This window comes from Prionailurus viverrinus, chromosome A2 (assembly GCF_022837055.1).
Source record: "Prionailurus viverrinus isolate Anna chromosome A2, UM_Priviv_1.0, whole genome shotgun sequence".
NCBI lineage: Eukaryota > Metazoa > Chordata > Mammalia > Carnivora > Felidae > Prionailurus > Prionailurus viverrinus.
In genome coordinates this window covers 21,279,947-21,293,824 of record NC_062562.1, presented here as the reverse complement: position 1 = coordinate 21,293,824, position 13,878 = coordinate 21,279,947, and the positions used below count along the sequence as shown (strand labels likewise).

General features: G+C 45.9%; 1 protein-coding gene across 7 annotated transcripts in view; it reads right to left on the bottom strand.

The window, feature by feature from the left end:
- The window catches only part of CACNA1D (calcium voltage-gated channel subunit alpha1 D), a 305,785-nt gene that overhangs the window by 286,068 nt on the left and 5,839 nt on the right, over positions 1-13,878 (bottom strand). For all 7 annotated transcript variants that reach the window (XM_047850427.1, XM_047850433.1, XM_047850431.1 and 4 more), the window contains one exon: positions 12,345-12,450. In XM_047850427.1, the coding sequence (XP_047706383.1) occupies positions 12,345-12,450 (106 nt within the window). The remainder of the gene's footprint in view (positions 1-12,344; positions 12,451-13,878) is intronic.

Below are 13,878 nucleotides of genomic sequence, written 5' to 3'. Positions count from 1 at the left end.
TGCCCATTCCTAGGCCTTATGGCCTGGTGTAAACAATTGACCCACTCAGCCTTTTCTCCTCACGTAAAATGAGAATTGCTTGGGAGTTTATGGCAAGGATTAAATGAGAATTAGGGCAATTATAGATATAAAGTCCACCTAGCTCAGATGTCAACCATGAGCCAGTAAGAAAGACAACTATCTCCGTGCCTCCAGTCACTATCAAAAGGCAGCGTATGCGGGGTGCCTAGGTGGCTCAGTTGGTTAAGTGTCCGACTTGAGCTCAGGTCATGATCTCGAGGTTCGTGGGTTTGAGCCCCACGTCAGGCTCTCTGCTGTCAGCTCAGAGCCTGGAGCCTGCTTCCGATTCTGTGTCTCCCTCTCTCTCTGCCCCTCCCTGACTCATGCTCTGTCTCTCAAAAATAAATAAACATTTAAAAAAAAAAAAAAAAGGCAGTGTATGCTACCCGCACCCAATCAAGGTAACAGAGGAGAGACCACTGCATCTATCCTCCAGCTCTGCCAATGCTCTGCTGCCCTCCCCCTGCCAGTGCCCTGACTCCATAAAATAATGGGTCTGTCTATGGTCAAATGATTGCCGCATGTTGGGATGTGTGAAGAAAGTAAGAGAATAATTTCTAAAGTAAAACAGGGCAAGGAGGAGTGATCAAAACTCTCTTTGGGAAGATAAAGAAAAAATTGAGGAGAGAATTAAAAGTCAACTGAATCCCCAGCATACTGCGAACAGACATTCTTTGGTCATCTGATGTCCCAGCTGTCCCGACTGCCCCTGGTATTCTCAGACACTGCCCTGTCAGAGGGGAAGTGCCTGGCTTCAACCCGGACTCACAGCTGCGGGAGGGCGTGGGAAGAAACAGGCCGGGGGACAGGAGACTGGCTTGGGTCCTCAGTTGGTTCCTTCCTTACCATGGGACCCTGGGCAAGTCAACTGCTGAGTATGAAAAGGAACACATCCGTCCGAAGGGCTCCAGGGCCCTTTCTGATCCCAAGCTCAGCCGGTCTGTGATTCACATCTAGCATCACTCCGGGTAAATGAGAATCGGCCATCTCACCTCCCACTGCGCCACATGGTTTCCATGACGAGGTGAGCTTCCGCAGCTGGCCAGCGCCTTCTCGTCCCTGACCACACTAGTTCCACTCCACGTGTCGTTCTAGAGAAAGACCTCTTCACCACCCCTCTTTTACCAAATTCTTGCTGGGTGTCACTACTTCTTGAATTCGAATTCGAATTCAGAACTGTAGATGTTCTCATTTCTTTCCCTCCCGATAAAGCCTCTGAAAAGATTGATTCAACATTAATTTATAGTTCAATAACTCAGAATTTGTGAAAGCCCAAAGAGAAGTTCATTTTTGCAATATCGTGAGAAAAAGTTCTAAAGGGGGTAATTACTGGCTGTTTTTGTACAATTCAAAAGGAGTCATTTAAATATAAAGTCATTATACTCCATTGTTACCTATTTACAGAAGGACATTCAAGGATGTCTTTAAAAAATCTCGGGGCGCCTGGGTGGCGCAGTCGGTTAAGCGTCCGACTTCAGCCAGGTCACGATCTCGCGGTCCGTGAGTTCGAGCCCCGCGTCGGGCTCTGGGCTGATGGCTCAGAGCCTGGAGCATGTTTCCGATTCTGTGTCTCCCTCTCTCTCTGACCCTCCCCCGTTCATGCTCTGTCTCTCTCTGTCCCAAAAATAAATAAACGTTGAAAAAAAAAATTAAAAAAAAAAAATCTATCGGGGGGCGCCTGGGTGGCTCCGTCGGTTAAGCGTCCGACTTCAGCTCAGGTCACGATCTCGCGGTCCGTGAGTTCGAGCCCCACATCGGGCTCTGGGCTGACGGCTCAGAGCCTGGAGCCTGCTTCCGATTCTGTGTCTCCCTCTCTCTCTGCCCCTCCCCCGTTCATGCTCTCTCTCTGTCTCAAAAAAAAAAAAAAAAGTTAAAAAAATTAAAAAAAAAATCTATTGGTCACTGCCTTAGTCCACATTAGAGTGAAATAATAAAACCACATCTCTTCAAGAATGAGAGTTTTGGAGGGGTTCTCTGCATAAATTCATAGCGTCCTTTTATATTCTGACTTACACAAGTTAGGACAGTAAGCGAATGTGTTTAATGGACTCCATGTTACACATAATAAACGCTCAAAAAAGTACTTTATGCATGATTTAATGATAGCTGTGTTAAACTACTCTTTTTCATCTTCCCATCTTTACTTCTATCATGATTTATATAATCAAAAAGCGAAGCTCTCACAGAACACAGAAGTTCCTTCATTATGCCACAGTTCAAGGTTGCGCGTGAACCCTTTGGAAACTACGAAGCCAGAGACCATCTGCTCGCAGGGCGTTTCTGACTCTGACAAAAGCACAGCGACGATACGGCTCGCCACGCCTGACAATGCACTTTGTACAAGGACCCACGCTGCAGATTCCTCCTTGGATTCGGCTCCTAAAAAGTGCATCTCTGAATGAATGCAGCCGCTTCCCATTGTTGAGAGGATAAAAGCATTGTAACTTAGGATGTGCCTCCTTTGGCCATCACTGCTGGAAATCCTGAAGGCCAAATCAGTGCCCAGGTGTTAGCAATCCATTCGCCTCGAGCCCCTGGGGCAGGTCGACTTTGTTTTCATTCCACATTGCCCCTTCCTTCACCCACTCCTGTTTCCTAAGCTATCTCAGAGCTTTTAGAAGTAGGGGGGCATAAACCCTATCATAAATACCATAATAACAGTGAGATTGTCCTATGCACGAAAATAAAATAATTAATAACCAAAGAACATGGGACATTAGAAACATACCAGGTTAGATATTTTTCCTCCCCAAATGAAAGGAACGTAAAGGCAGTGTTCACCTTGAAACTGTAGCAAATACTCCAAAACTAAGAAACGTATTTACCTATTAGCTACCTAGAATGAATATTTCACCAGAAACAACTACAATAATCAAGCGTATGGCAAAGTACTACTCAAAGTGGGGAGAAGAATGATAAGCATTGGGGCCTTTCATCTGGATCTGCAGTTCAAAAGAGATTAGGAATCTAGTGCTCGGGGTCTGTGGACTTTCTGCTCTAACCAGAGGCTCTGGATGCCTGCCAAACATCCAGAAGGAAGGCTGAACCCTATTCCCAAAATTTCTCTTCCCATAGCCTAAGATGAAAACAAACGAGGTCAGTCATCAGAGGTGAGTGACAGCAGATCATTTCCAGGAGATGTGGGGGTAGGAGTCTGAATGGATACAGGCTTAGTGGACAGTGATGTGCCAGTAAGTGCAGAAATTAAAAATGCACTATGCTCCCACCCAGAGAGTTGATTTCTAAGTACTTATCCCAGAGAGATGTTTCCTTGTATGCACAAAGAAGCACGTTCAAGGATATTCAGTGCAGTACTGTGTGAAATAGCAAAACTTTAGAAACTAGCCTAAATGCTCATCAGAAAGAGAACAAGTAAACCACGGCACATTTGTACAGGGCATATTTTACCCCAATGCAAGTTGTTAGCTCTCCATGTATAGATATGGAAAGATCTGTATGATATGTTAAGTGGAAAAAAAGAAGCTATATGATGCATGCATTCTGTTCCCACTCGTGTAAACTTTAAAATACATGAGTATGTATGGGGGTGCCTGGGTGGCTCAGTCGGTTGAGCATCTGACTCTTGGTTTCAACTCAGGTCATGATGTCACAGTACACAAGTTTGAGCCCCACGTCAGGCTCCATGCTGACAGTGCGGAGGCTGCTTGGGATTCTGTCTCTCTCTCTCTCTAGTTCTCTCTGCCCCTCCCCCACTTGCGCCGTCTCTGTCTCTCTCAAAATAAATAAACTTTAAAAAAAAGAATGTTAAAAAAATAAAAATAAAAATAAAAAATAAAATACCCAAACTATATAGACACCTGCTGTGCAAAATGCACAGGTTACACACATATACGTACACAATGAAAAACAATTCTGAAAGGGCCACACCAAACTGATGACTGATTAGAACGAGCTGGACAGGTAAAAAGAGACTGTCACTTTATATTGTTTCCACTGTCCAGAAGAATGCATTCGTGCAAATGGTGAATGATGATCTGTTGTGAGAACACAAAATGTGGAAAACAAAGAGGGTTGTTCTCTGACCCCAGGTTGTGGGTTTTCCTGGGCACAGCAAGCCAGAGCATCTTGGGCTATAAGTCAAGGACAGGAAAGCCTGGTCTGCCCCACATAGCAAGTCTCAATAAAATATCCTTTGAATAATGGTGCCTCAACTCCCTGTCTTATAAATAAGACTCCTTCTAGCTCTACAAAATTATCTGTGAGCATGTTGTGCTAGACTTCCCCATGGACACAGAAAAAGGAGGCAGGGAAAGGTGGGAGTCTCTCACCTTACCGGCTTGGAGGCCCCAGGCTGCCATGTCCCTCCTTCCCAGGCTGGGTCCACCTGCCAGCCACGTTCCCCCTGAGCAGCCTGCAACCTGCCTTCCCTCCCTCAGGTCAGCCTCCCATTTCCCTCCAGCCTGCCCCTCAAGGTCACTCTTTCAATAATTTCAACAGATGTCCTCTGATTTCTAGAATTACCACTCAGCCAATAGGGAGCAGGATAAAAAATTGGCAGAAAGAATTGCTTGGAGGCTCAGGAGAAGAAAGTCATTTTCCCCAGCGCTGGGCAATGTCTGGGGCCCTGCTTAGCAAAAATCACCAGAAGGCTTCATCCTTCAAGGTGTGTGTCAAAACCACCCATCCATCCTTCCACCCACCCACATCTCTGCCCGCCACCCCACCACACACACACACACACACACACACACACACACACACACACACACACAGGACTAGTCACCTCAGGCAATTCCCCCTTCAGCACCATCTTCAGCTTTGCTCACTGTGTCCCCCGCCCCACCAGCCATGGCTGGCTGTGCTCCCCAGCCACACCGTTTTACTGTCCATAAGAACCGTAGCAGCAAGAACTCCAATCCCACTTGAATTAAAAAGGGAAGACACCTTCTGCCTCTTTCCCTACTCTGATCACATGGGCAGAACAGGACTTGGGAGACATAGCCTGTGCTGTTGCTGGCAGAGAGCCCCAGGCGTCTGAGCACAGTAGGAGGAAGAAGCAGGAATGCTACCGTCTATTCCTGGGTGACCTGCCAATCTCCCACCCCCAGGACAAGGACACCCACCGCCAGCCCTTCCCTTGGCACATCATCTGAGCAACAGTAATGCCCCCTGATGTCCTTCCCTATAGCTCAACCACTAGAATTTCAGAACATCTACAATTTCTTTAGGAACTTTGTTAGGGGAGGAGCTGTTGGGGGTCTGTTCTAGAGCCCCACCACCACCACCAATATCTAATGAGACATAAGTATCTCTACTGCTGGGCAAATTGTCCCCTCTGATTTCAGAACTTCTCACATTTTGCAGACAGTTAAAAATTAAATACTGATGGGGAAGGTTAAAAAAAGAAACTGTCCACAAATCTGCCACAGGGGTCTCTTGTTTCTCACACAATCATTTTTAAAATACTGAACTTGAGCTGAGGTTAAGGAAAGAATGCATCTCCCCACAGACCCTCCCCCAGATGGGCTAAGAGGGATGCACACTTGAGATGGTGTGTGAGACAGACCCACTGCAGGCCAGCCAGACCCTGCCACAGACACCTGAGGGCCGGGGTGCAGGCTGGCATCCTGATAGCCTCTTTTTTATATGTATTTATTTAGAGAAAGGGAGAGAGAGAGAGAGAAGAAGGGAGCATGAGCAGGGGAGGTGCAGAAAGAGAGGGAGAGAGAGAATCCCAAGCAGGCTCCATGCTCAGCATGGAGCCCAATACAGGGTTCAATCTTATGACTGTGAGATCATGACCTGAGCTGAAGTTGAGAGTCAGATGCTGAACCAACCAACCCAGGTGCCCCGATACCCTCTTTTAAGCCCCTTTTTCCAGCTGCCTCTGATAGGACTTCTACCCCTTGGATTTTTTAGTTAGCTAAGTTCATAAATGGCACACACACACACACACACACACACATTTTTTTCCAACTAAGCCAATTTGAGTTGTGTCTCTGCAACCCGTAATCCAACAAGTGCTGGCTAACACATCAAAATATCCAAATATATTCTCTCTAAGCCAAGCTTATTTTTAAAAGGTCTGAGCAAGGAAATTCTGGTGCTCAAGGTAGGACTATAAAACAATGAGATTTGCTTTTGTAACAAACCAGCCAAAGGACTGAGGACCCTTTGGAATCCTTCTTAAGAAACTTGACTAGTAGCAAACTTGAACTCTTTAAGACCTGGACTTGGTCTCTGAAAACCTGTCAATACCCAACCAAAGTCCGTTCAGTAAAAGATGGGGCCACGTAACGTGTTCTTTGTCACAAGGTAAGACTAGAAAAGACATATGATGATTTGTGTAGCACATAAACCGGTTCACATTTTATGACTAGGAAACCAGTGTTGGGTACAGTGTTACCACACAAGTCTGTCTCCTCTGGTCATTTTGCTGCTTTCCCTCCACCCGTCTTTCTATGAACTGTGATGCTCATGCTCCACCCGCGTGCACACGGTGCACACACTGGGCACACATACAACACTGAACACAGAAGCCAGCTTACGATTCAAAAAGTATCAACAAGTGTCTGTCTGTCTTCCTTCTCTCCTGCCTCAGATGTAAAGAGTTAAATTTGCCAAGAAAGACACCATCCTGAAATTAAAGGCAAACTCTGACAGGTGTTTCCTGGGATTCTCATTAGACTGGACAACGAAAGTCAGCCTCTTGGGCAAACATTAATCATTAGCCAATTGTTGAAAATTAACGACTGATCCGTAAGGACTTACCATGAAGCCCTTGTATGGCCATTCGTGTATTTATTGGCTCATTCCACATACATTTCCTGATGCGCCTACTGTGCGCCAGGCACGGGGTTACGTTTGCAACACCATAGAGACCGATCAGACTCCAGCCTCCGTCTCTAGGAACTCATATGCTGATTTCATCCAAAGTAACTCAGCTAATCAGCCAAAGAACCAGGCCATCAGACCCCACAACGCATGTGCAGAACCACGAAACACAAACCACTCCCCATAACAGTTATAAAGCGAGGAGGGATTGTTATAAAAAGGACCTAATGTCTGTAAAGAGGAGGACTTACTGTGCTTATGGGAGGGCAAAGAGAAAGCAAGTACTTACACTCTGGCAGGTGGGGTGGGAGGCAGGAGCGAATGAGGCTCAGAGGAGGCTGAGCGGAGAAGGCAGCACGGGAGCTGTCCCAGAACAGACAGAATCTAGCTGTGCAGAAATAAGAGCGCACAGTTCAAACAGAACTCTTTGCGGAGCAAAGACCTGGTGCAGATAACATTCTGAACTAAAACCCACCTTACAGGCTAACCCCAAGGAACCAAGTTATGAAACTGTGTTTTGGAAATTCTCACTATGTGCAAAAACAGTGAGATGCTAAACTACATGACCACACAGACCCAATGTGCTCACTTTTTCAGCCCAGGAAACACCGTGCATTGGGATCTCAGCCACGGAAGAGAGAACACAATCAAAGGACACCGTCCCATGACATTCCTGGCCATTGTAAGGCATCTCACAATGGTCCCACTGCCAAGAGCCCACAGCCAGCACTGCTGCTCAGAGACCCACCACTCCGCTACTCTGAGCACAAAACGTTCTAGATGGCTCAGCTCTGAAACCCAACTCCCAGGGCTCCATCAGCCAGAGGTGCTCGAGAAGCAGAGTCACAAGACTCTAACCTTTTTAAGAATACGAGCTTATAACTTCCCACCCACTCCCAGCCAAGGACCTCCTCCAAGGAGTCCACAGAGGGACCTGCCACACAGGAAATCCTGAATAAAGCTCAGAGGAAAGAATGGGTTTGGTGCTTCTCCTGGCAATCACATCAACAACACGTGTTTACTCAACAGCTACTTTGTACTAGAGGGCCAGGCACTGTGGGGGATTCCAGAATGATTCACTATGAGTTGTGTTCTGCAGTCAAATCCTTGACCGCTGAGCTATACTCCTTATGAATTATATTCTAAAAATGCTTGATAACATAAAGATGGGAATATAAAGAGCTAAAATATAGGGTATTTTATATGCGAGTTTCCACCAGACAGGTTCAAATAAGAGTGTTACTTTGGGGACACCAGGGTGGCTCAGCAGGTTAAGCCTCTGACTTCAGCACAGGTCATGATCTCACCACTCATGAGTTCAAGCCCCACCTCAGGCTCTGTGCTGACAGCTCAGAGCCTGGCGTCTGTTTTAGGTTCTGTGCCCCCCTCTCTCTTTACCCCTCTCCCACTCACAGTCTGTCTTTCTCTCAAAAAAATAAATAAATAAATAAACATTAAAAAAATTGTTAATGAAAAAAAAAGTGTTACTTTGGATCAGGGTCAGAAAATCCTTCGTGGAAGTGAGTAGTTTGAGATTATTCCTGAAAAGCTACAAGGGCGGTGACATGTGAAGAAGGGGCTGGGGGGGGGGGGGGGGATGGCACCTAGGTGGCTCAGTTGGTTAAGCATCTTTGGTTCGGGTCATGATCTCACAATTCACGGGTTTGAGCCCAGCATCAGGCTCTGTGCTGACAGCTCAGAGCCTGGAGCCTGCTTCCGATTCTGTGTCTCCCTCTCTCTCTGTCCCTCCCCTACTTGTGCTCTCCCTCTCTCTCTCAAAAATTTTTAAAAAAGAAGGAAGAAGAAGAAGGAGAAGGAAGAAGGAGAAGGAGGAGAAGCAGAAGAAGCAGAAGCAGCAGAAGGAGGAGGAGGAGGAGGAGGGGCCAGGGGAGAAGAGGCACTGCAGACGGAGAAAAGCCCAGGAGGCGGACAAGCTCACACGAGGAGTGTTTAGGAACTGTAGGTGGACAAATGCGGGGGGAGGGGGGGTTCAGCTACAAAGAGGAACCCACAAAGCTCAGACGGCCCAGGAGGACCTGGCCGCAGCAACCCGGGTGTGGATGGGGAGGAGAGGAAGACACGAGGGGTTCTGTAGATGCAAAATATCAACTGGCTAAAGAAAAACAAAGGGGCCTCAACTCAACAACAAGATGAGAAAGGGGGCGGGAAAGGGGCAAAGCCTTGGTAAAACTGCCTGTTGAGTAGAACAAGCAACTTATTGAACACCCTTTATCCGCCACTGTGCCTGATAAAGGGATAGAGAGGCCTGGGCCAGAGGCCCTGCCCTTCGTGGGTGGCGTCATTAGCAGACATGAGGGAAAGTCCTAATTGGCAGACAAGCACCCCCATTTGGGACAGCTCTAATTTGGGGCAGCTCAGCACTACAGAGAGCTGGGCACCGCCTGGGGCTGGGGACCCCACTGCACAGGCAGAAAACTTCAACTGCATCAGTTTGCATATGAAAAACTGAAGTTTGGGAAACGAGATAGAGCATCCTTCAACACACTGAAGTACAATACTGTGAGCAGCCTCGCTCTGACACCCCATGAAGCAGAGCTCTCCCCTCCGCCCCCCCACCCGGGCTAAGAAGAAATTAAACAAATGATACACACTTTCAATAAGTGGAAGCGAGGAGTTCGCGCTACCCACTGAGCCAAGAAGGGTCTCACTGTGGGAACTCAGTTGTACCGTTTCCATGGCTCCAGCCTCCACCAGTCCCTGCAAGTCCACAAATGAAAACTGCATAGAAACTTGAGATTGTTTATATTTAAAAAAAAAATCTAACCCTGGGAAAACTTGCTGCCCCCAAGGTAGTTTCTAGATCTCCAAAGCTGGCTAAGTTGCATGCAACCCAGACAAAACACCTATCAGATCAGTGAGGATGGCCACCCTTCCTACCCAACAGAAGTAATCACGTCACTACAAATGACCTGCAACAGGCAGAAATAGCTTGTACCAAGCTGGCTCTAAGAGTTCAACATACACATTTCCCACAGAGCTACGAAGCAAAGCAATTCGCCAGCACCCTGACACGTGCAGTTCTGCAACCCGTATCGGTCTCTGCCCTTTGCTTTGCCATTCACGTTAACTGAAAGGTATTTACTACAGATGAAAAATAAGCTTCCTTCAGCTGCCTCTAAACCGATCCCAAAAATAGAGCAATCACTTTGGTACAAATTGGGTCAAATGTATTAAAAAAAAAACAAAAAACAAAAAAACAGCTCCCTGGCAGGAGCACCGACATGGCATGGGACCTTGCAAAGAGTCAGGGGGAAATCCACAAAGATCTTCCCTTCCCACAGTGAGAAAGGAAATATTTAAAGAGTCAAGCAGAGAATAAACTCATCTGGCCATGTGACCATCCAAGTGAAACAAGACAGAAACTCGAATGCTATGAGTTTCAGAGCAGTAAGAGGTCAAAGGAATACATGTTGGTTTTTAGAAAGGTCTGCCAAACTAATACCCCACCTCTCCCCCCGCCCCTAAAAATACCACTGCTTAAGAACTGTCGAGAAAGGATCCGCTAGGGAGGGACTGCAAGGGAGAAGAAAACAGATTTACCCATTTCTTATAGTTTATTCCCTTACTCGTTAGCTGAGAAATCCAACTGGTCTTACAGCAGATATCAGTGCCCTGAATTTCCCTGGGAAAAATCAGAATATTAATTGGCTTACACATGCAGCTACATTAATTATTCCATTGATCTGAATTAATCTGCCTTTCTGAAAGGTATTTATTTTCTAAGTTTGTTTAATCATGTTCTCTTGAGCTACAAAAAGCAACAAACTGGGTCACCATCCACGTTGTTAAATTTGGTAACAAGGCTGACACCATCTGTGGCCTAGACTATGATGATCCATCCCCATTGATGGGGGCTTTTTGCCACTTCTTTTCCTTTCAAATGATCATCTAATGTCACATGCCTACAACCAAATCAGAAGCTGTTTAAAATATCCCAAAGCACACAAATCACCATAGTATAAATGCACACTGATGGTAAGGGTGTATACACGCATCCAGTCCTGTTGAGTTGTATCTTCAGGAGCAGTGTCCACAAGTTTATTGCACTCTCTAGAAATCAGACCATAAAAGCCTGACCGTGAACAGACATCACGTTATTATGGGACATGCGCCACAACATCTTACGTGTGACGTGAAATCCTGTATATAGACCATTGAGGCTAAAAATCACAAGAGCGTAATTTCAGGATCTTCAGAACCCAGCAGAGCCCTCCCCACACTAGTTCTGCCTTTACAACACTCGGTTACAAACAGCCAGCCCTACTAAGATACAGCTTCAACATGAGAAAAATCAGAACAAAATGAATCTTAAGAGAGGGGAAAGCAAAATAATAGAGGGAGCTCCCTGTGACCCAGCGCTGGCCCTGGCCCCACCTGCCTCTCTGGGCAGCCTCTGCCAAGGAGGATGCTACAGCTGGAGAAAAAATCCTGACGGGCCTTCTGAATCATCGAGAAAAGATTATGGAATATCAGAGGTAAACACGATCCCAGGGATCTTCTCACCCAACCCCCTAGACAAGTGGCTGACTGGCCACGCAGAGAGGATTTGGGGAAGTGCCCCAGAACACAGCGAGCTGCCAGCTCCGTGGGACAATCACGCTCCTAGTCCCAACTCTGGTGCTCTTTAGGGCTTTTTTTCTTTCTTCTTTCTTTCTTTTTGTTTTTGTTTTTTTAACTATACCAACCTTTCCCAAAGGAAGTTCCATGAAACACTGGTTCGGCGATACGTTCTGCCAAAAAACTGTTTGAAGAATCCATGACCAATTACTTTTAGGGACTCACTGAGTTAAACAAAATGAAACTGGTTTTTTAACTACAGACCTTCCCGGAGCTCTTACTGAGCTAATGTGCACTATAAATCTTTAAGAGGGCAATAAAGTTATGTGAAAGTATCCCGATTTATTTAACCAAAGAATCATCTTATCTTGGGGCATTTCATAGGCCGCTCCTAGTAGAATACTACACTGTATTCTCCAATTAGGTTCCACATAGCTGTATTCGTTTTCTTGTAAGCTGCTGCTCTAAAAATGAAGAGTTCACGGGCAAAGTCCACGGTAATTCTCTACTTACCAGAAAAACTGACCAAACAAAATGCCCATCACTCCCCAATAACACTTGATTTAAAAAAAAAAAAGCAGCTCTTATTATCATAAAAAGAATGGTAGACGGCAAAAGTCTATGTGTAAAGAAAAGTTATTTTAAAATCTGCTACAAACCGGAACCTTCCGTGAAAAAGTTCCACATCTCTTCATACAAGATTCAGGACTTTATACACTTTCATTCAGTATAAATTTGAGAATACAGGTCAGAGAGAAAAGCAAACAAACAACCCCCCTGTTGGAAAGCTCCAGGAAACATCCCATGCATAGCTGTAAACTTCAGCCACCCAGAAAGCTAGCTGCCAGTTTAAGTACAGAGGCAAATGATAACCACACATCAGGACAAGCAGGAACTCTAAGGACACTTACCAAGTTATGATTTGTTGAATTAGAATCATCTTCAGGGAATGGGATGTAAATAGCTAAGGCCACACAATTGGCAAAAATAGCCAATAATATAAATATGTCAAATGGTCTGAAAAATTTTGTTAAGGTATATATGTCTTATGCAAACGTAAACCATCTCTCTCATCACATTCCCGATCATACCACTCTTGAATCACTTTTGAAATGAACATTATACACACAAATCCCTTCTCGACGAACTGTCGAGACCTGCTTGGTCCCCAGTAGATGTAATCATCCGTGGTCCTCTGGCAAATCTCGCTATCGAATGACTTTTCCGTGTCCTTTCCTTCTTCTGCAGGGATCACATTGCGTTCATTCTTTGCCGTGCATTTTATATTGAAACCTAAACACACATCCAATTAGGGCAGCCTCTGAACCACGTTTCTGCTTCTTAAAGTTTTAAAAGTGACAAAGGCCTTAGAACACTAAATTCCTGGCTCTTGTAGACACAAAGAATAGTCCTCATGAGACAAATCTCTCCCACAAATCCTTGCCTCCATGTGTTAAAGCCATTTTCTCGGGGGCTATTCTTGGCTGGGTCGATCTCCTGTCTGGACTGGGGCAGGCCAAGTCACCAGGACTTTCTGCATTCTACCTGTGACTGTCTCATGGCATGTTCCAATACCTCAGACACTGTAACCGGCAAGCCAGGCTCCAGCTCCCCCTCTGCTTCCTTTACTAATCAATGCCTATCACTGTTTCAGATTACAGCTGGACTGGAGCTCAGTTTATAATGAGCTGTTACTGCATTCAATTTATAAACGAATTAAATAAAAAGCCATAAGAACTCAGCACCAGACACTTGCAAAGTACAACTGAACAATTCTAAATCTCGGGGGTCTGTCTGGAAGAATCACTTTGAAATCAGCTTTCAACAGACACTTGCTTAAACATTCTGGTGTCATTAAGAGACATTGTCGAGGGGCGCCTGGGTGGCGCAGTCGGTTGAGCGTCCGACTTCAGCCAGGTCACGATCTCACGGTCTGTGAGTTCGAGCCCCACGTCGGGCTCTGGGCTGATGGCTCAGAGCCTGGAGCCTCTTTCCGATTCTGTGTCTCCCTCTCTCTCTGCCCCTCCCCCGTTCATGCTCTGTCTCTCTCTGTCCCAAAAATAAATAAACGTTAAAAAAAAAAAAAAAAAAAAGAGACATTGTCGAAACTGGCCGTGCAAGATTCGACTTCTGCCAAAAGGACTATTTATCTTCTTTTGGTTTTCAGCCTTTCCGAATACAAGGTTTCTGAACACCAACATAATCTGCAACCTGGGCGGGGGGCGGGGGGCGGGGGGCTTGATTTTATAACAGTGCTTCTCCCATAACCTCACCCACAAAAGGCAAAGCCACTGGTTTAACTAAACACCTTGAAATATTCAAGCTTTGAGGATATGAACAGGCCTTTCTCCATGCATCCCGATATCCTTCCGGGAAATCCAAAACTGCCGGGAAAACAAAGGCACCTTACCTCTCTGGGGATACCCTGAGTCTCATGAGAACTCA